This window comes from Poecile atricapillus, chromosome 1, assembly GCF_030490865.1.
Source record: "Poecile atricapillus isolate bPoeAtr1 chromosome 1, bPoeAtr1.hap1, whole genome shotgun sequence".
Lineage (NCBI taxonomy): Eukaryota > Metazoa > Chordata > Aves > Passeriformes > Paridae > Poecile > Poecile atricapillus.
Window position 1 is genome coordinate 27,287,185 of NC_081249.1, and position 21,956 is coordinate 27,309,140.

Below are 21,956 nucleotides of genomic sequence, written 5' to 3' on the forward strand. Positions count from 1 at the left end.
GACATCCCATCCTTCTCACAAAGACACTACCAATTATAGTGGTCCTGTCACAGCCACAGCTTTTGCCTGTGCATCTTTTGCAGACTATGACAGAAACCATACAACTGAGTATGCCATCACAATCTCTTTTCAGGCTAAGGAAGTAGGCTGACATCTGATGTTAAGCTACACAACCAAAATTGCCGAGGCCGGTATTTAAAACTTGAAACAAAGGTATAGACTAGTTCTACAATACCCATCTACTTAATTATGGGGATAGTGCAAATTTTAGCTGAAGCATACATCTGCTGTTCTGACACTTTCCCACTCAGAGCAAAGGCCTGGGTCCATACAACATCAACTACCTCTTTAAGCCTCAAAAGCAAACCCACAAATTCTTTGAGCATTTAAATCCAAAATTCAGATGCAGCACTTCAGAGTTTAGGCTCTCTGCCTGAAAATCCTGTTCTCAGTAAACAAATTTCCATCCTGCAGCACACATTTTCATTTTTATTTAAAAATAATTATGACTTAAAATTCCCTTCTTTACTTGAAACTCTGGAGAACATGTAGATACCTGCATCAAAACTGAAAGAAACTACCTGTTTTCAAGAGAATAAAGAATAATGAATAGCAGAGATGACTGCTTCATAAATCACATACTTGAATAAATTACTAGTAAAACTGACACTCACCTTTTTCTAGAATTCTAAACGAGAAGTTAGATGGTCCATCTTGTGTTGTAGCAGGCAAGTTGCCTACCTTGCTGTCTACAGGCTTCTGAGTAGCATTTGAGATTTTTGGTGGCTCAGAGATTTCCAGTTCTTTCTGTGCTGTGTTCTGAGATGCTGGAATATGGCCTTCACTCTTTCTTGGGGGATTAAAACTGAAGCCAAAGAGAGAACCAGTGGCTGAAGTGTTTCCAAATGTGAATGTCTTTGACTTTTCATTACTGAAAATACTCTTCACAGATTCAGATCCAAATACAAACTTTGGAGGAGAAACCACTGTTTTTGTTGGTGTTTCAGAAGTATTTGACACCTCTGCAGCCTCTACAGTATCAGAAGTATCATCACCATGGTTGACATCAGTTCTTTCTCTGGTTGTTTCCTCTAGCACAGCTACAGCATTTTTACCACATGGAGATTCCTTTGGTGTATTGGCACGAGAAGAAAGAGGTGTTATCAGTGTCTCTCTCTCTTGGGCATGTTTTGCTTCATCAAAAATCTGCTTAAATGAGTCTGCAACATCTTGCAGCTTAAATCGCACAGCCAGAAGTTCTACCTTTCTTTCCCCATCTGCAAAGTCACATGCAGTCCATACCCAGGCTCTATCAGATCCTTTCATTTGTTGCATATTCATATCTGGTGTTATCCTGTGATTGGCACAGAGTTTTAGTACCTGGTCCCTTCTCATTACTATACGAACTTGCTTGTTGTCATAGTTCTGCAGTATCTTGATATCCCCAATCCCTCTCTCTTTCCACTGATTTGCATCTTTGTCATATCTGTAGAGTTTGGCTCTATGACTGAAGACAACTTGCTCATTTTCCTCGCCACTGGTAACTTCCACAAGATCAGGCAGAGGTACCACAGGTTCAAAGTACTGCCCATCCCTTTCCTCTTCTTGAGTAACATCAGAATCTTCATCTGTGCCTACTGATGTTCTGCTCTGATTCTGTTTGGCAGGAGATTTGGATGGACTCAAAGCAGATTTAAAGCTGAAACTAAAACCAGTGGTAGACTCTCCAAATCTAAACAGATTTTTCCTTACAGGGCTACTTGCAAGAGGTGATGCATATACAGAACTACTCACACTATCATCCAGTGCTTCTTCACGCAAGTCATAGTTATCCCACTCCAGAGTAGGGCCTGTACTTTCAGCATGTGGCTTTATAACCAAATCAGAAGTACTGCTGGCACAAACAGAGTTTACACTTTCCTCTTCTGGCAGTTTAGTTTTATCATCTGTCAGGAAAGTTTTGAGATCTTTTAAGCCACACTTCATTTCTTCTGCTCTTTGTATAAGCTGAGCTGTCCTACCTGTATCAACAAGTTTATGGGGTGTCTGCAGTGGTATATCTAGTAATAGCCTCTGACATTCTTCAAACTTCTGTTTGAACTCCTCAGCCTGCTCTGGTGTCTTGAATTTTGCTGCCAGCTGTTCCAACTTGGCATCACCATCAGAAAAGTCATTGGCCATCCACATCCATGCTTTGTCTGAGCCAGATAGCTGTTTCAAGTTCATTGTTGTGGTTATCCAGTGATTTGCACACACCTTCAGTACCTGCTCACGTCGCATCAAGATTCTTACTTTGCCATTAACTTCATTTTTAAGAATCTTCAGATTGCCCACTCCACGTTCTTTCCACTGGCTTGTTTCTGGATCAAACCTGAACAGCTTTACTCTCTGGGAGTATAACACTTTCTCATCTTCCTCTCCTGTAAATGGTTCTACTTTTTCAGGCATCTGAACTATAGGTTCAAAATGGATATCGTCGCTGTCCTCTGTCTTATACACATCATCATCCTTCTCACCAAGGTCAGCAGATGTGTTTGCTTTCTGATCTGTTTTAGAATTTTGTGAAGAAAACAGCTTTTCACCTGCACCTGAAAAACCTTTGAAGTTAGGGTCCTTTTTGCCAAATTGAAAGCCTTCCCTAGGAGTACTTTTTGCAAGCTCAGCAAAAGTGGAAGTGCTGCTATTTTGCCCAAAAACAAAGTCAATTTTCTCCTTGTCTGCTGTTTCTTGAAATTGGAATCCAATTCCACTGTCTGAAGGCAACTCCTTTTTGTCTTTTTCATCAACACTTTTTAAGAAACCAGTTGCATGCTCTTTGGATGGCTCATCTTTCTTAGCGGTATTTTTACTAGACTCCTGTATCCCAAATTTAAATCCACCTGCAGGCACTTGCATTGAAAAGCTAAATCCTTCCTTTGCAGACTTAGCTTCAGTATCTGAAGAAATCTGAAATGTAAATGGTGGTGTCTTGCCTTGCTCAAGACCAAACTTAAAGCCTGTTCCCAACTGTCCTCCATCAAGTTCAGGTAATTTATTTTTCAGGCCAAAAGCAGGAGTCGGCAAAGTATCACCAGCTGGCTTACCAGATGGATTTGGCATTTGGCAGGCTACACAGGCTAGTGAAGAACCTTCGTTCCTCACAAGACAAGTAGTACAATCCCACTGACCTTCCTTTTTAGTAAAAAGCCCTTCAAACCCATTTTTCTGTGGCTTACTTGTATCAGCAATGGAACCAAACCCCAGAGCAGCAGATGTCTGAACAGAAGGTGTGGATGTATTTGGTTGGTTTTGAGGTTTTGGACTCTGACAGGAACAGCAGTTCACATCTTTTGCTTCATTTCGGCTTCGGCATACAGAGCAGTCCCACTGACCTTCTTTTTTAGCAAAAGCAGATCCAAACTTGTCCTGCACTGCGTTACTACTCGCTTTCAAACTTGCAGAGCTAGTTAATGTGCCTTGTGTTTCCCACATAGCTGGATTTGGACTTTGACATGATACACAATTCTTTACAGTTGCTTCATTTGGAACTAAACACACTTTACACTCCCATTGATCCTTCTTCAAGAGATGCTGCCCAAATCCACTAGAACAGGCTTGCTGAGCATCCTTTCCAAACGAAATAGTAGTGCTAGATGCAGAGGATGTAGCTGTAAGGGTGCCTTTGCTGTCAGGTTCACTGCTTGTGCCATCTTTTGGAAACTGAAAGCCCAAGTTCATGGTCCCAGAAGTGGTTCTGTTGGGCTCCTTGATATCCTGATTTGCTGTTTCTTTTGCAGTGCCACCACTCTGAGCAACAGATGTGTCAGCATTTGATCCCAAGGATTTTAAAATATTCTGTGCCTCCTCAAACTTTTTTTTGAAAAGCATTGCTTCTTCAGGTGTTTTAAATCTAATTGCAAGCTGTTCTGGTTTTGGCAATTCATCTGCATAGTCTAAAGCATGCCATACAAATGACTTATCTGATGCAGCATTTGGAGTTAATTTCATATCTGTATTTATGTAGTGATTTGCACAGATTTTCAGCACTTGGTCCCGTCTCATTAAGAGACGAAATTTGCCAGATACTTTATGTTTCAGTATTTTCACATTCCCAATACCCCTTTCTTTCCATTCTTTAGATTCTGCATCAAAACGAAAGAGCTTGGCTCTGTTGCAGAAGAATTCTTCTTCATCTTCCTCACCTGTCTTTACTTCAATCTTATCAGGAAGCGGTACTACAGGATCAAAATGAGGACCATCATCATCCTCATCTCCACCATGGGTGCTTCCTCCTTCTGTTTCATGACTTCTGTTGGCCAAATCTGAATTTGAAGCCATAAATACAGGCTTGCTTGGCTCTTGAACACTAAATGTATCGTTCTTCTCAAAACCCAGGTTTTTGTGTGTATTTTGTCCTGTGTTTTCTCGAAGAGAGATGCCTGGAATATGTTTATTGCTAAAATTGAAGATATTTCTTGAACTGTTCGTGGGATCATTAATTGGCTTTTGTTCAATATATCTATCATCCTGTAAAGGTTTATCAGATGTTAAAAGATCCAACAGGCTTTCTCTACTATTAAAAGGTGCATTAAGGGGCTGTGGTGCAACTTGAGGGGGAGAAGAAAAAGTAAAGTCCCCATCATTAGACTTGAAGTTAGGCTTAAATTTAAAAGTTGTCGGCTGACTTGGCTGTGCTGGTGTTGGCAGAGGTGGTTTTGATCCTTCTGCTGCTCCTGATTGTCCAAATTTAGGCATTGCTTTTGGTTCTGCAGGCTTTAAAGTGGGTGGCGTGACTGAACGGTTTGTGAAATACCCCGGTTTGGGCAGTGTTGGATTGGTGCTTGCCTGTGGGACACTGTAGTTGTAATAGTCATCAGCTGTACGAGGAGAAATGAGTGTAGTACCAGGAGAATCAAAACGCAGAGGTGGGCCATACATTTCTTGGGAAAACATACAACCAGAAGTGTTTTGCAGAGGTGGTGTATGCATGGGTGGTGGTTGATAGGAATATATATGTGGCTGAGGCGTAAGTCGGTTCATGCCATAGACAGGAGGCTAAAGAAAAAGCAGAAAACAAGTGTTCTGCTTATTATGATACCAAAGAGAACAAAATCTTACTGTGCTGAAGCCCATGCAACATGTACTCTTAAAAGAAAGGCATGGCTTTCAAGTTGAAACCTACCCTAATTTTACCTTCATTTAAAACTTGATGGGTATTGGAGAACAAGCACTGAAGAAGTGGCACAATGTGGAGGGGTTTCCTTCTCATGAAAAAAAGCATTGAAAACCCCATTTTATTTTGCCACACAATTAATGGGGGTACAGTTAAGTGCTATCATGTGTACATGCAGGAGAAATGTACACACATATAAAATTTATTTTTCTAGCTTTTTCTCCCAAACTCCATATCCCAAAAGTTAAGCAGGGAGGCAAATTATCATTTTATCCCCAGCAGTTTAAGTTCACCAAATTCTGCATAAGGAACTGCAATTACATCCAGCTATGTACAGAACTGAAACCAGTCAGTCACTTTCAGAAGATCATTGGAAGCAATTTAAGGAAATAAATTTATTCTCACCTTTGCTGGTGTTACATTGGTTGCAGCAGTTCCCAGAAGATACTGAGAGTTATAGGCAGGTGACTGGCTGTAGAACACAGATGGGCCAGTGGTAGCAACTAAAAAGGAACGCCAGGAAAGTAATTAACACTTATCTTTTCTTGTTGCTTTCTACTCTTCCCAGCAATCAGTTTTTAACTGTGAATCATTAAAACATTTTAGCATTATTCTCAAAAGTCTTGGTTGATTTAGCTAAGCATTTAGATGAAAATTCTGCAGCAACTTGCCTGTTAATGGGGCTTCATGAAGATTTTGTGCTCTCTGGTAACTGTCTGGCATTGCATCAGTTCCATAGTTTTCAGCAGGCCACCGATGAGATGCATTTGTGTTGGAGTTACTAAGTTTCATCTCCTGCATTTCATTCTGTCGAGACAGAGGGCCAAGCAAGAGTGTAAGTATCTACTGCACAGGTATTTGTCAAAGAAAATATAAGGCATGATCCCCATCCTTTTGCTATTCAAAAACATGTTCAATCCAGGGAGTGGGGATAACCAAAAAAATACAAACCAAAAAGTACCTGCCAGATCATGTAAGACATGCCCACACAGTACAAAGTGCTCCCATTGTGTTCTAAAGCCAGAGCAAACCAGCAAAATATCCAGAACCAAATGGATGAGAACCAAGCTCATGAAAGCAGAATTCTTTCTACATACAGAAAGAGTGCCTTAGATGGGTTACCTCAGCACTCCTGTCCAAGTCCCAAAGAAGAGCTTTTAAGGAAAAGCATTTACTCTGGTACTCATTTTAGGCAGCTATTTACAGAAGGTAATTCTAAGAACTGTAAGTTGGCCCATGCTCTTTTATCACTAGATCCTTACCATAACTAAAAAGCCAACAGTTCTTTACTGGATACGGTGACAGAATTTTTACCTTTAAAGCTTCCACTTGCTGACAAATCATTTGAAGTATAGATTTATGGTCTTCTGCCCACTGAGGGGGAGTTTTCGGAGAAAACTAGGAAAAGAAAAGTTAATTGATTCATGTGAATTTTTCGTACAAGATAACAATTCCCTGAAATAATAATTGGCTAACATACCTTGTAGGTCTTAGTTGGCGAAAGAGAGAACTTGGTCGGTGATGGAGTGGAATGTTTCATTACTGAATCTACAGTTCGTGACAGACCATTTCTGAAGGCAAGACTTCCTTCGTCAGCATTCTCACCAAGTTCCTGGATCACTGTATCTAACACTTCTCTCACAGTTTCAATAGACACTGGCAACTAGAAAGTTTTTTCAAACATGAGTCATTACTGCAATTCTCCCTCAAAACAAGACAAACTACACATTCAGAAGTCTGGCTGAGCAATTCACAAGTCTTTACTGAGGTTTTTTTCAAAGCTCTTAACTTATTTTCTTATGTGAATCCGAACAACTCACACAAACCATTTTTTTTTTCAAACAACCAGTTAAAAGACAGTGGGGCAAAAGCTATTTGTTTACATTAAAGCTTTCATCCACAGGGTAGCCAGGATACCACATGATCTGGTAGGTTACAGAAGTTACCCAGGATTTAACTTGCTTAAACTTAGTTAAATTAAATTTAACTAATTTAATTTAATGCAAAGCCAGGTCTAAAAAAAGAAAAGCCTAACTTCAATGCAAGGGATTTAATTTTTCAAACAGTAACCTAAGCTACTGCATGCCTTAGAATAAGTTTTTAAGGAAAGAATTACTTACTTTCTCAGTAACTGACATATCTGAGGAGCTTTCTGCAATAATTTTCATTAGATAATACTTTGCTTTAAGAAGGTAAGTTTTATGTTCCTCATGTTCTTCTGGTAGCATGACATCATTTTCAATCTCTTCTGCTTTTCTTTGGAAAATCTAAAGAACAGGGTGCAGAGTGAATAGTATCAGTCAGAAGGAAACTGAATAAAGAGAATCATTTCTGGGTAATGCAACTTACAAACTTACCACAGCAAGATTCCAGTATGACACCACATTCTCAATAGCTTCAAAGGCTGATAAAGCATCATCAGTTTTGCCATCAACTGCATCCAACATAGCAAATGCTATCTGTGCCTCTTCTTCATATGCTGCAACCTGAAAGACCTATATACAAATAAAGAAAACTTGTACTTAACAGTAGAATGACAAACTTTTTTACTAAAATACAGAGAGAATTCTTTTTCAATAAAGTTGGTACTGAGGGTGTTCAGTACCTTCAAATCATAAACACCATTTTAAAGGTAAGACCAAAGTTTAAAGGAGAGAATTTTCCCACTTCATAAATTACTACTACCAAATCTCACCTTTAAGAGTTTCACAGTAGTAACAACATAGAGTAGTACAGTGTAGACAAAAATCCCACTATGATCCCATCCCCTAAACTATGTATGTTTCTGACAGACCCTTCTCTTCAGCCTTGGCTCAATCAATCCGTACCTGAATGTCCACACTATGGAAGTGTTTGAAGAGAGGATCAGTAGGCTCAGAAATACTCCTCTTCTTTTTGATAGTTTCCAGCATAGGCAGAACTTTCTTCCAGTAGTAGACACTTCGTCCAATATATTCTTTCTGGTCATAGAAGGAGTTAAGATTAATTCCCTGGTGAAGAAAAGGGAAGAGATGCATACATTATTTCAACAAGTTCAAGCCAAAATGCTATTCCTACATATCCTTCTCCTATTTTCTTTAAGAGTTCCAAAGTCCTTCTCTGATACTAAGCAGAGTAGCTATGTAAAATAACATACACATAGTTTAAGAGTACTTCATAGAGTGACTAGAACAACAAATTTACCTGATAAAATAATCAGCTGTTCTTAATAATACACATTCATTTGATCCCCCATCCCCCAAGTCTGTTCATAATTTAGAAAAAAAAAACATAAAAACACTTTGGCTTCCATGTATTCAAAAATAATCTCAGCTTACTGTTTTCTGCAAGCTTTTTGCCCAGTGTATGATTAAGGCAGGTTGAAGGCCATGCTTCTCCAGAGTTCGCAGAGTACTTATGCCATGCTGTACAACAAGCCTCAGTTTTGCTGCTGTTCCTGGTCTGAATATCAGAATAAACATTCCTTGATTAGTATTTTCTGGTTTTCACCTGTTCACATACCATTCACTTAAAAAGTCTGCAACTTAAGTCCTAACTTGTCTCTAGGTTAGAAATGAAAATTCTGTTTATAGAAATCTTTCCAGCATATTAAGTCCCTACTACAACAAAACTTCAATGCAAAACATATGTCAAAAAAAAATTAATTTCACAAAAAACTATAGGAACAATCCAAGCTGCTGTAGCAGACGCTCCCTAAAGGCTCGATCAAACATTTCCAAACTGAAAAACTGAAAAAGCCTTACACTGATTTCCTCTGAAGAAGAGTACGGACAGCATCCCACCAAGATCTTTGCTTTTCAGTATAGAGCTGTTTGCACACTGGCAATGGTAAGAATTGAGGCTGATGTGCACTGTAGTGGGAATTAAACTTCTCTTGCAGCTGTAAGTTGCTAGTGAATACCACCCCAAGTAGGAACACCTGTTTGTTAAAAAATAAAGTTATTAATTTCCAAAAAAACCTTAATTTGTATGGTACCTTAAAGAACTTCAATGTTCACTTACTTCAAGGTCTAACAGGCAAATAGATTCAGGAGCATCTGTCTCAAGTCTTGATGTTTCTTGGGGCAAGTGAAAAAGCTGTTTTAACCATTTTCGCATGGGGGGTAAGACTGACATGGAGTTCCACTGCAAGCCAAGCCACACAAGGTGCTGGAGACTGCCACTGTGCAATCGAATGGCACCTAGGCAAAAAACAAGGTTGGATGCAAATGTCAGCTTCTTGCAAGCCCTCAATACTACTATCTGATCAAAGCCGGGTTTCACATTTCACTCTGACAGAGTAGCCAAAGATATTTTATAGACCAATGAGCATCAAGACTCTAGGTTTCATTCAGGAAGGGTTACAAACTTCAGTATAGCCAAACATACCAAGCTCATCTAAATGCTCAAAGCCATCAACCACTTAAGCTTCTGAGGGGACGTCTCAATTTCCATTCTCACCTTATTCAGTCCAAGAGATAACCAATTTTAGCAAACCTATTTACTTCTCCAAAAGTCCTTAAGGAATTACTGAAGAAGCAGTTCTTTACATTGCAATAAAGTGTAAGTCTTCACTATGACATTAAGGCAACTTTGGACAGCTATTCCAGGTATTTGTCTTTTGTTACAGTACAAGTATTCCTGTACCAGTACCTCTTCCACAAGTATTTGCAGAAGAGGTCCTAGTAAACAAAGCTGTGCTTAGTTTCAGAAACTATCACCTCTTACCAATATCATACTTGTGAAGTTCCACTTGCACTGGTGCTTGTGTACTGACATTTCCAATATCATCTGTGCCAATAAAAGACCTTTCCCTAGAAGCTCCACTCTCAAACAGGCTATCAAACAATGCAAATGAGCCGCTCTTGTTTGCAAATGATTCCACAATCTCTTTAAAGAAGTCTTGCTTGCCATGACTTAAGTTCAGCAGCATATGACCTAGAAAACAAAAATATCACTTCATATAAATAAAGCAGTGAACACAAGGAAAGTAGTACTTGCTATGCTGGAATGCTCTTTGCTACTGAAGGCTGGATGGGAATCAGGATTTCCCCATATGAAACCTACAAACTGTTCAGGTATGCTCTCCCTGTAATTAGGTCAGTGTTTCAGCACATAGGCTTTCCAAGCTTTTAGTGACAACAATCCCAAAGAATTTGTAAATCCAGTTCTTTAGGAAAACAAAGCCCTCCTACCATGACTGTTCTAAGGGTATTGCAAGTGACCTTAAAATAAACAGCTGTAATACAAGAAGAAGTCTGCATCAATGAAATACATTTTGAAGTAAATGAACCTGCAGGTTCATCCATTTTCATCTAGGCCCTCTAAGAATTTTTTAGACTGAAACTCTGTCTATACTTGGCAGCAAAAAGAACAAAGTTGATGAATAAGTGAAAGGATGAAAAGATCAGGGAAACAAACTAATATTCCCTTTCCCTCTTGAGCCTAACAGGACTTGTAAAACAGCACCAGGAGGCAGAAGCCATTTCCAGTAGATTTAACTGACAAAAACTAAATTCTACCTTGACATGCTAGAAAGTCACAAAGGAGGAAAAAAAATCAACCACTATTGAAACAAAGAGAACACACTCTACAAGTGTGTCTACACATGCTTAAGAGGAGAAAAATAACTTTAGGTGTCAGAACCAAACTCCAGTTTTGTTTTACATGTGCTGTCAGAATCTATAAAGTTTTATTATATACTGGAGTGATAACGTTACAAGATACACAAATGTGGTTTTTAACAAATCTTAGCATTTACAGTAAATCTGCAGCACTAAAATGGAACTATGCCACTATTTTTTTTATTACCAGACTGGCTTTTTCGATCACAGGCCAACATTTCTAGCATATCTTGTCCAGTTTGATCGCCCTTTATGAGTTTTGACTTTGGTTTAGGAACCTGGTGAAGTAAGGAGAAAATTGTTACAGGTTTTTCACAGTAAGAGCAGAACATTTAAAAATTATGAATCTTAAAAATTAGGAAACAAGCTTCTTTTTAGCATTATGAAACTATAGGAAAACAGACATTATTCATTCTGAAGGTACATATATTGGGTTATGGTTGTGTGTGGGACGGGCAAAGAGAGCAGAGAATCCAGCTAAAGCACATAGATATACAAGTATATTTACTATTGAAAGTAACATTAAGTGTACACAAGAGCAAGTAATACCTGTAATGCAAGCAATGGTATAAAAAGGACAGTCAAGGCAAAGAATCCGTAAGGCAAGGAACCGTGATTTTTTAAATTCTGTTGTCTATCCAACAAGTATATGGGAACTATTCAATCCCTCTCCTTTCCTCCCTATAGGAATAACAACTCAACATGCGTATTTGTTGTATTATGAAAAAGGAAATATACTGCAGGAAATAAATGCACTAATACTTAAGAATTGGGTTACTCTGGAAAGGGCAACAGTTGAAGGTATACTTTTACTCTATGCATGCCATTTGAAACTTAATTATGAAAGAGGAAGGTTTGGTGAGTGAGGACAGCATTCTCCTTTAGATACACAAACACTAGTTCATCTCAGGAGTACAGGAATTCAACACATGCACAGCTAGAAAATTTCAAGAAAAGCATCAACTAAAGGCTTAGACTGAAAAATCCTCTACCTGGAAACTCAGGAGGTAACACAATGCTGCTAGTTCACACATAGCTCTCCATTGTGCCTCATTGTCTTGGGCCATTTTCAACAGCAAAGCTCCAGCATGCATGTACAGCTGTCCTTTCATTTCCACATAGGTACGAGACAACTCATCAGCTGCACTCACATACGGTTTTACTGACTGAAGCGCACGATCAAAACTAAAATGCAGAAAAGACTCATTATACACAGAGTCCTGGTAAAAGCTATAGCAGCTGACATCGGTTTCAACTATTTAACTGTGGATTAACTAACTTAATTAGTCAATGGAAAGTACTGTTTTGACTGCTTAAACCCAAGTTACTAGAAAGTACAATCATGGCAAACTCCCAAAGCTCTCAAGTTTATTGAAGTAAATATTACCCTAGATACTTACAGTCTTTCATCACATTTTTGCACAGGTATTTTTAAAACTGTTGTCCTGAATCACATGGATAAACTTGTTCACTACTGCAGAGTTAAAGACATACAGGAGGTATTATTGACTCTGCCCTTTCTTTTTGTTATCACAAAGGTCCAAAACACTGTTTAACAGGCTCCTCAAAAATAGAAAGTACTACAGAAATTCTAGTACCTGTAGATTACTATACAACCCCCACTCAGGAGAGGGTTTCCAGAAAACAGTTAAAACAATTTTTCAATTACTGGACAAGACTATAATGACTGTTTGCATAGCCATGATCTGGAAGTGCTTCAGATGTGAACATCACAAAACGCTCTAATAAATCAGAAGCAGAAAACCTAACACGATCAATGTTAGAGAAGAAAAATAAAACAGATACTCCTCATCGATTCTGTACTGCTTCAAATACTCATGCAAGATTAACAGACTGGAGAATATCTTTACAAAACGCAGTATAACAGCCATTACACTACTGGGGAACAAAGATAAGTTAGTAAAAAACAGTAACAAAAGAAAGACAATGGCAAGAAACAGATCTTAATCAAATTACTGACTACAAACACTATTTTGTATTTCTCTAGGTGCAGATGGTAAGCCTTTAAGTCAGCTGTAACACCACCAGTTTTCTCTGGAGGCTACTCTTGCTTCAGGTTGTTTCCTCCTTCCCAATTATACTATATGCATGAAGTTCCTAATTACTCCAATGTGCTGTGTTACTTAAGAATAGATCGAACTAGGACAAAGTTGATACGTGAGAGGTAGTTTTGGCTTTTCAGTTTGACTTTCTTTTCTTGCTTTGTTTGGATTAGTTTTTTGAGCTAGTGTTTTTTCCAGTTGTCTAGAAAATTCGGATTAGTCAATTTCTGAAGTACAGAACAACTTCTCTAACTGAAGGAAAAGAAGGTACAAAGACCCAGGATATAAATAATTTTTCTCCATGGCTGTGTGCTGACCATTCAAACATCTGTCAAAAGACAGCTTGGGGTTCACATCCAGTAAGAACAACTCTTGGTGGACAGTACAGAGAATCACCTCTCCCACCAAAAAGATAAGCTGTGAAACAGAAGCTTGGCAGAAGTTATGTGAACCCAAACAATTCTTAGGTTTTTTCATACTACAGAAAAATTCGAACAGTACCTTTCAAGTGCCTCTCTGCATTCCTGAACATCTCTAGAAGAAAGTGTCAGTTTGACAAAGCTGGAATAGGCCAGCAGATGATCTTTCTTGATAGTTCTCCAGTTATTTTTATCAGACTCCAAGTCTTGTAAAGATTCCAGATATTCCTAAAGAAGAAAGTTCATCACAGGATAAGGAACAGTCATCCTTCCATGAAGACAAGGGCAGTACTTCTCCAAAACACACTAGTAGTATTTATTGCATAATCCAGTTTCAGAGGTGAGACCTTAACATATTCTTCAGCAGCAAAGTTCCAGGGAACTACCTGCTTGAGCAATTTTATCCCAAATGGAACTGCTGTGTCTAACTCAGCTTTTGAGGTTAGAAACTCAATAGCTCTATAAAGCTTAATTTTAGGGAGAAAATTCCAATTAAAAAAAAAAACCACAAGAAGTATTTTGTAATTCCACTGGTTTCAGTAGACTTGCATTTGAAGGAGTTAAATCCCTTGAGAAATAGCTGTCAGAATAGGGACACTAAGAGAAACAGACCAGGTAAAAAGATACGGAAGACTACCACAGGATCAAAATATGATTAAACACCTCAAATGTCTCTACAACACAGGAACACCATTCCAAACTTGACTGCAAAGGTATTCTCTTCTCTGCCTCCTGACAATGGAGCACAGCATCCTTTAATCTGTTATTGGAACGATAGAGTGCAACTAGTCTGATGTTTATGTAGACATCATCTGGTCTTGCATAAAGTTCTGCTTGAATCAAGTCAAAAAGCTGATTCCACCCATCTTCACCTTTACAATCCAGCAACTGCTCCTGTTGAAACATGAAGGCAACATGTTAATATTTTATTTCCCACATCAGTCTTCTGAGAAACTACAGTACTAGACAACATTCTTTCCTCTACTACATAGACTACATCACTCTAGCTAGAGTACTCTTAATACAGGTTTCAGGTATTACATGAAGTTTGATGAAATACTCAAATATTTTAAAATGTACATGACGATCACAGAAGAAAAATTCTCAGAAGAATTTGCCTCCTTACCAAGAGGAAGAAATGCTTCTCAAAACATTTAGTTCAGTGACAGAAGACCATGCCATAAACTTGTTTAAAAAAAACCTAGACACCTTGCAACTTCAGTGTGGCTGCTGCCCAGCTACACAAAATTAATATACCTGTGCAAAAGTGACATTGCATGGCTCAAAGTGCTTACATGGTATTTGAGAATTACAGTATTTCTCACACTCTGTGCTGTGATTATGAAATGATCATAATACAGATTTAAAAACAAATAAGCAGTGTAAAGTAAGAAAGTCCGAGTTCACAGATCAACTACCTTCCTGCCTGTGACACAACGGAAAGAACAAGTTACACCTATATATTCTTTAACTTCTTGACTGTGATAAATAACAATTTCTCAGCATTTTGGAAGAGAATTAAACTTGAAACATTAGAAAGGGTATGAAAGCATGCAGTTGCAGATTCCTTTAAAACTGGACAAAAATGTCAGACTAGAAAGAGTGTAACATCTAACAGCTTTAATATTAAAGATGCTAAAATAATTCAGCCAGAAAGAGTTTTGCATGAGGTGACATGCAAAAGGCACTCCAGACAGGGGCTGAAAGTTTGTTCAAACCATTGAACAGAAGTAACTTTTAACTTACCTTCAACCTGTAAATAGCAGGGCTCCCAGGAAAGAGCTTAGCAGCTCTGTCAACCCAATATTTTGCTCTTCCATCAGTAATGTCATTATTACATAGTAACTCTGCAATCTTCAACACAAGATCTTTCTGTGTTGGGTTCAACTCCACAGAACGCTGTTTTTCCCCATGCAGATACAGTAGCCAAAAAAAAAGAAGGCAACTTTAACTTATGATCCATGTAGAACAGGTAAGAATTACACCCCCACAAGCATACCCAAATTCAAATTAGTTAAATTTATAAATACAGAATACGTAAGAAAAGCCTTTCTACACGTCACCAATGGTTTACAGCACCTAAACAGAACTGCTGAAATTTAGAAAAGCATAAGAGAAATAATGCAAACACAATTTCCTCTGCATCTATCACTAGATAGATATACAGAGAGAGCAGGACTATAAGTACCTCTAGTCTAGCCAGGTGTAAAAACTTTAAAAAAAAAATAAAATTAAGTGTGATAGCACTTCATACATAGAGTTGTATTGGCCAGACTTCTGACCGCATCTTCCTCTCCAAAACCAGAACAAAGGCAACCCAACTGGAAATTTGACATTTATATGCTTGCCTCATCAAAATTAGATTTGTCCCTCCCTTCTGCACCTGTCCTCTTCAAAACCAACCAACCAAAAAACACAGTATGCCTACAGTCTTCTAGTAGCAACTGAACTCCAGTTGTCATCACATTTGCATTACACAATTCTATGACATTAGTCCAAGAGGCAATGCATGACTTGGGGAGAATTTTAACAGCAGATAGCATAAAGTCCAGAAGAAAAAACAAAGAAACAACTTCAAAATATACTACAGAAGCAAGCAATATCAAGTGAAGAATCCTCTCTGCAGTGCTTCATGTGCCTTCCATTGTCAAATGTATACGACAGCTTTCCCAGGAACATGTTTTCTTCTATGGGTTTGAGAATGTTCAGCCACAGAAGGGTTTCAGAAAGCCCATTTATAAAGGAATAAATCAGAACATAGAAGTGAATGCATTACTTACCTTGTAACACCCAAAAGCTTTTTCTATGTTTTCCTCAGCTTCATAAATTTGTCCAAGAAATCTGTGTGCTTTGGGATCTCTCTCTTGTATATTGAGGTATGTAGATATATATCTATGAAGGGAAAAAATGTCAGTTACTTGACCAGCATTACTCACTAACACTCTTCCCTCCCACCCAAGCTCTAATGGCAACTTTATCTGCCATACAGGACACACAAACATATTTTGTTCTAGATGCTTCGGTCAGACCACAGAAGTATAGACATGTTTTGTTCTGTTCCAGACACTTTGTCAGGACCTTAAAAGTAAGCAGCAACATGGGTTTATACCTGCACAAACGCTACTTACTCACCAGTCAGTATTTCTGTTGATTAAAAAAACAAAAGCAGGAGTTTGTAGAAATGGTACACTACTTAACACAACGAGCAAAAAACCAGCCAATTCAGCCAGATAAGTTTTTTCAGTACCACATAGCTAATCTTCTTTTAAGTTACTGCTTTACAAAGATCTAAATAGCATTCAATGTCCACATTGACTGCTAGCTTAAAGCAGCATGATATTCATCTTGATTTCTCTGGCTATTTCATATAAATATAGCTTTTCTTTTACACTTTAGAGAACAAAAAAACAAATGTCCATCAATGCATTTTACCTTTTAGCAAGTTCATATTCTTTTATTTCAAAATACAGCTTAGCAAAGAGGAATCCTTTCATCGATTTCTGAAGGAGAAAAACCATGACAAACACACTTTAGACATTTGGTACTGCAAAAGTAATTCCCTAACGAGTGACCTCTCTTTTCAGCAATGCCTAATACTCAAGTGACAGAATTTGATGATTCGTTAGCAGCTCAAATACACTCATCAAATATAAGGGTATGTTTTGAAAGATGTAGGTTTAAGAATGAAAAGAATAAAAGGCTTTGCTATAAAAAGGCTACTAGGAAGATGGAGATTACAAGAGAAGAAAACAACAAGCCTTTATACACGTGTGTCCAGGACAACGTGGTATTTCATACATCGCTTATTAAAGAGAGTAGAAGAATAGGGTCACCTACATTTAATTTATTCCTTTGCAATGCAGCAAGGAAAAAAGACATTCTACAAATCAAGAGAGATCTGCCATTTAGCCCTACTGTAGTATACCGTCATTAGACACTACTGTTTAAGTATACTTGAGAAAAAAGCAACTTTCACTTAAGTCATTCTCAGTTTGGGTAAGAAATGCATTTATGTGCAGTAGTTTATTTCTGACTAAAATAACTTGAACATACACACCCCATGAGCAAGAGGTGAAGCATCTCCAAAGGTATTTTTTGGGAGGTAGAACAAGGAAGTAACAAAGGAGCCAAAGTGGCAGAAGCATGATCAGGAGGAAAAGTGAAAGGAGTGAGTTAAAGAACTGACAAAGTTACAAGCAAAAAGGTAGAAGTAAACCAGACAAATTTAAAGCTTTGAGCTTTCAACATCAGTTCAAAAACAATTTTGCTTTTGAATCAAGAAATACTGGAGCTAGTTACATCTATGATTCTAAACGTGTACATTTTGAATTCACTTGAATTGTAAGTATTCCCCCCCCATCTCTGACCACTGTTCATGCAAAATTTTAAGAAGCAGTTAAAAATGAAAGCAGGCCTCCTACGATACCTCAGGTTTCCAGACTGTATTTTTGAAACCTGTTATAAAAGGGAAACACTGAAGTATGTCAGAGTGGAGCTGCATTTGGCATCTTCTTTTAAACATGGATGAAAAGAAACCTCAAAATAAATGCTTTGCAGCCTTATGAGCACCCCCTTCCTTAAATCAACACAATGGGAAAATTGGTAAGATTTCTCACCAGTGACTTTGCTTATAAAATTAGCTGTAAGCATTACTTATAAAAAAAAAAATGAAACACGTAAATATGCACCAGTTGGTCTTAAGGACAACAGGAGAGGATTTATTTTGTTGCTCAGCTCAGCGGGAGTATCAAAACAATTAAAGAGCACCTATGATTCTGAGAGTCATGCCCTTAACATGGGCTGCTCTAAACAGCACCTAAAGCAATTAAGCCACAACAACTTTGTGTTGTAGCCAAAAGAACAACTTTGTTGCTGTTGGGAAAGAGATACAAAATGATGATGTACACAAGGCCTGCATAAAGGCCCTACTGCATAATGGTAAACATGGATGTATTCACACTATACAACATAGTGCTGAATATTCTAACTAAAAAAAAGTCAATTCAAGAGCAGTAGAACAGGATCTTTCAGGACTAAATAGCTCCCATGAACTGCATCAGGCTGCTGTGACTCTTTTCCAGATATAATGAAAAATAGTGACAAGTTATGCAGAGATCCTCATCCTTCTGGCCAATTACTAAAATACAACAGAAAAATTACTTTTTCCCATTCTTCCTGTCCTAATATTGCTACAACAATATTAATGACACAACACATACAAGAAAACTGAAAGTGCTTCACGTGTTCCTCATTCAGTTTCTTCTGAAAAAACGAAACTCAGGAATCTTTCTGAGAAACGAAACTAGGAAAACACAGGAACTAAACTCTCACAAAACTGCAGTCTGTACCCAGAGAACTAGACTCTTCAAAACTACACTAGGGCTTACCAGTTGTAAAATACAGGTGCAGAGCTCTAGTAAACCACTGCTCCATTTAGAAAAAGCATCTACAGTATGCGAAACCCCTTAGCCCTTTCTAAGCTTCCCCTACCTCACCCGATTTACAGAGACCCCCAAGTAATTAGGCACTGAGAAATAGTCCCAAACACACCATAACTCACAGAATATCAGACTAGTCAGGAATGGAAGCGACCCGTGGAGATCACCTAGTCCAACACCCTGCCATAACTCGGTCACCTAGGGCAGGTGATAAAGGTCCGTCCAGGCGGGGGTTGAGTGTCTAGAGAAAGACATCCGTCCAGAGAGGGACCCTTTTTCCTCTTATCGCCACGGACGAGAACGGGCCAAGCACACCAAGCCCTCACACAGAGCTGGGCGGGTGGAGCCCGCAGAGAACGGCCGCCCCCCAGGCCGGTAGCGCAGGGGCAGCGAGCGCAGCCGCCCCCCGGCCCGGCGGCAGCGAGGCCTCCCCGCGGCGCGGGGGGCGGCGGTCCCTCAGCACCCGCGGCAGAGAAAGGGCCCCACACCGGCCGCAGGGAGCGGTCGCAGCGCCCCCCGGGCCCGGCGAGGGCGGGCAACGCGAGGCCGCGCTTACCTCTCTGGGGGACCGAGCCGCGGCCTGCAAGGAGGCGACGTAGCGCTCCACCTCGGGCTTCGTCCGCCTCATCATGGCGCTGCCGCGGCAGCGGGGGCTGCGCCCGGCCTCCGTCCCGGCGGAACGCGCCTTCCCGGCCGGCCCAGCGGCCTTGGCCCGGCGCCGGCGGAGAGGAAGGCGGAGGGAAGGAGGGAGGAAGCGCAGGAGCGACGCGGCCGCCGCGCGTTACGCAAGTTCCCGCTCAGCCGTGCGGCGCACGCAGCCCCAGCGCGTGCCCCGCTCCCGCCCCCATATCAACGGCCGGGGGCGGGGCCTGGCCGCGACTGCGCATGCGCGCCGGGAGGGGGGGACAGGAATAAAACAATCTGTCAAGGAAAATTGTGAGAAACCAAGTTTTAGCACTTTCTCACCTAAAACTACAGTAAACACACCTCATTAGTATATAAAAATACATATGGTGATAATATATTTGTCACCTAAATAATATACCATATATATGCATATACACATATATATACCTATATATACATATACATACGCATGTGTGTGAATATGTACGTATACGTATTTAGATAACAAATTTTTACCTAAAGCTAGGTAACAGTTCTGGCGCCCTCACCACAAGAAGGACGCAGACCTGTTGGAGCAAGTCCAGAGGAGAGGCACAAAGTTGATAGGAGCCCTGGAGCATCTCCCCTAGGAAGGGGAGGAAGGAACAGGGTGAGGAAGCTGAAGCTGTGCAGTTTGGAGAAGGTTCCATGGAGACCTCATAGCAACCTGCCAGTATCTGAGGGGCCTACAGGGAAGGAGGAGAGGGACTCTGTCTGGAACTGTAGTGATAGGATGAGGAGTAATGGGTGCAGTTTAAAGAGGGGAAATTTATGTTAGATACAAGGAAAAAATTCTTCACTGTGATAGTAGTGAACCACTGGCACAGGTTTCCCAGAGAGGTTGTGGATGCTCCATCCCAGGAAGTTTTCAAGGCCGGGTTGGATGGATCTCTGAGCAACCTGGCCTAGTGGGAAGTGTCCCCCATGGCAGAGGCTTGGGACTAGACCTTTAAGGTCCTTTCCTACCTGTAATATTCTATGATTCTGTACTTCGTGGTTCAGAGCAACTATAAATTTAATCTGTAAGCATAAGGGCCTTCTTACTGAGATCCAGTGCTCTAGAAAATGAGTCTTCAAATATTGTAGCAGTTGTGGTGAGAAACCTTTCTGTCCAGGCACTGTGGACAGTATAATTGAACAATTAAGTTCTAAAACACAGCTAGGAACATGGACTTAAAGATGGACCAGCAACCCTCAAGGCAGGACAGATTTGTAAATTGTAGTTTTACAGGTTTGGTGGCTCGAGGATGAGCCCTGTGGTGAAATTCCTAGCAGGAAGCCTCAGATTCTACTCACCGGAATTAGCCACCTTTCCTGCCAGTTCAGATGCTTTGGTCAAAATGAGGCCACTGGGCCAAGTCTCTGAAGAAGTGTAATTAAAAATTTCTCCAGTTCTCCATCTCAAACAACCCATTGACAGTCACTGAATTCCTGCTACACCTAAAATATACTGACAGCCCCACAGCTTTTACCCTCTTTGCAGGAAAAATAAGGAAACCTTTCTTCTTTAAGACTAGCAACATCCAGGTAAGACCCTGACTAAAAGAATTAATCCTTTTTTTTATTCTTTTTTTCTATTAATGGTGATTTATTCAGACATCGGATGCAATTCCACAAAAAAAAAAAAAAAAAATTCCTCTGTATTTTTTAATGGTGTGGCTGCAGCTGGGATTATCAATTATTATTAGCTGGGATTATCTGCACCTGTCAGGCTAAGTAACAGAGGTGTTGGTGCTGGTGCAGAGAAGAACACTGGAGCTTACTTGACTCACTGGAGAATACTACTGCACTTCAGCTGAGGGGGAGGCATGAGAAATTGCCTTCATATAAGGCAGGTACTTTGACACTGGTCACGGTCTCACCCATTGCTGTGGAAGTGGCACCCCCTATGTTGTCACTGGTGGTCTCAGTGGTGGGCAGCACAGCACTGACTCGAGAGCTGTCCCTGCAACCTGAGTGTGCTCAGCACAGCTCGCTGCCTGTGCACTGGAACTGAGCACAGGACATGCCAATACCAGCAGCAGAAAGGCTTTTGGCTCAGCTCTTCCTCCTACAGCAATATGCACTGGGCTTTCTGGAGTGCTCCCTACTGTTAGCCTAACCAGGCTTTCTAAAGGAACCTCTCTTGCCCATGCATAATTGATCCATGTAGCAGAAAGGGACAAAGCTTCTGAGGCATCCATTCCCAAATGCCAGGCTCACAGATTCTTTGATAGAACTTCTGGAGGTCATAGGTAGAAAAACAGCACTGGGCTTTGCCTCTTTTAGGAAAGCATGTGCAGCTACATGAAATATTTATAATACTTTGGGCCAGGAAGTGAGCTTCAACACCAGACGTGTAATTGTCTAGGCTACCTAATTGCTAACTTGCTCCCCAGCTCTGCTTTGCAACTGCTTTTAACTAATCCTCCTCATGACAATGTCCAGGAGTATTATACCAATGACAGTTCCTGCTAAAGACAGCTCCCAAGAGAGCAGTATGGATTTGGGGAATGCTCCACTTGAGATAGGGCTCCAGTAATAATATTTTCACCACAAGGGTGATGAAGCACTGGAGCACACTATCCCCAAAGGCCTGTGATATCTCCTTGCATGGTGATGTTCACAGTTTGGCC

The 21,956-nt window shown here is 40.1% G+C and overlaps 1 protein-coding gene across 3 annotated transcripts in view; it reads right to left on the reverse strand.

Annotated features, from left to right (window-relative positions):
* Positions 1-19,468, reverse strand: part of RGPD4 (RANBP2 like and GRIP domain containing 4) — a 33,610-nt gene extending 14,142 nt beyond the window's left edge. For 2 of the 3 annotated variants that reach the window (XM_058851767.1, XM_058851760.1), the window contains exons 1-20: positions 19,232-19,468; positions 16,670-16,737; positions 16,018-16,129; positions 14,984-15,136; positions 13,901-14,131; positions 13,320-13,465; positions 11,748-11,940; positions 10,943-11,033; positions 9,860-10,069; positions 9,155-9,333; positions 8,896-9,071; positions 8,470-8,593; positions 7,981-8,142; positions 7,510-7,647; positions 7,273-7,419; positions 6,633-6,815; positions 6,467-6,550; positions 5,824-5,959; positions 5,558-5,655; positions 675-5,034 (exon numbers count right to left, since the gene is read on the reverse strand). In XM_058851767.1, the coding sequence (XP_058707750.1) occupies positions 675-5,034; positions 5,558-5,655; positions 5,824-5,959; positions 6,467-6,550; positions 6,633-6,815; positions 7,273-7,419; positions 7,510-7,647; positions 7,981-8,142; positions 8,470-8,593; positions 8,896-9,071; positions 9,155-9,333; positions 9,860-10,069; positions 10,943-11,033; positions 11,748-11,940; positions 13,320-13,465; positions 13,901-14,131; positions 14,984-15,136; positions 16,018-16,129; positions 16,670-16,737; positions 19,232-19,306 (7,066 nt within the window). In that variant the 5' untranslated portion in view covers positions 19,307-19,468. Of the gene's footprint in view, positions 1-674; positions 5,035-5,557; positions 5,656-5,823; positions 5,960-6,466; positions 6,551-6,632; positions 6,816-7,272; positions 7,420-7,509; positions 7,648-7,980; positions 8,143-8,469; positions 8,594-8,895; positions 9,072-9,154; positions 9,334-9,859; positions 10,070-10,942; positions 11,034-11,747; positions 11,941-13,319; positions 13,466-13,900; positions 14,132-14,983; positions 15,137-16,017; positions 16,130-16,669; positions 16,738-18,797; positions 18,817-19,231 lie in introns of those variants that run through there. The other variant, XM_058851775.1, reaches the window with a different exon arrangement.
* Positions 19,469-21,956: the final 2,488 nt, after the last annotated feature.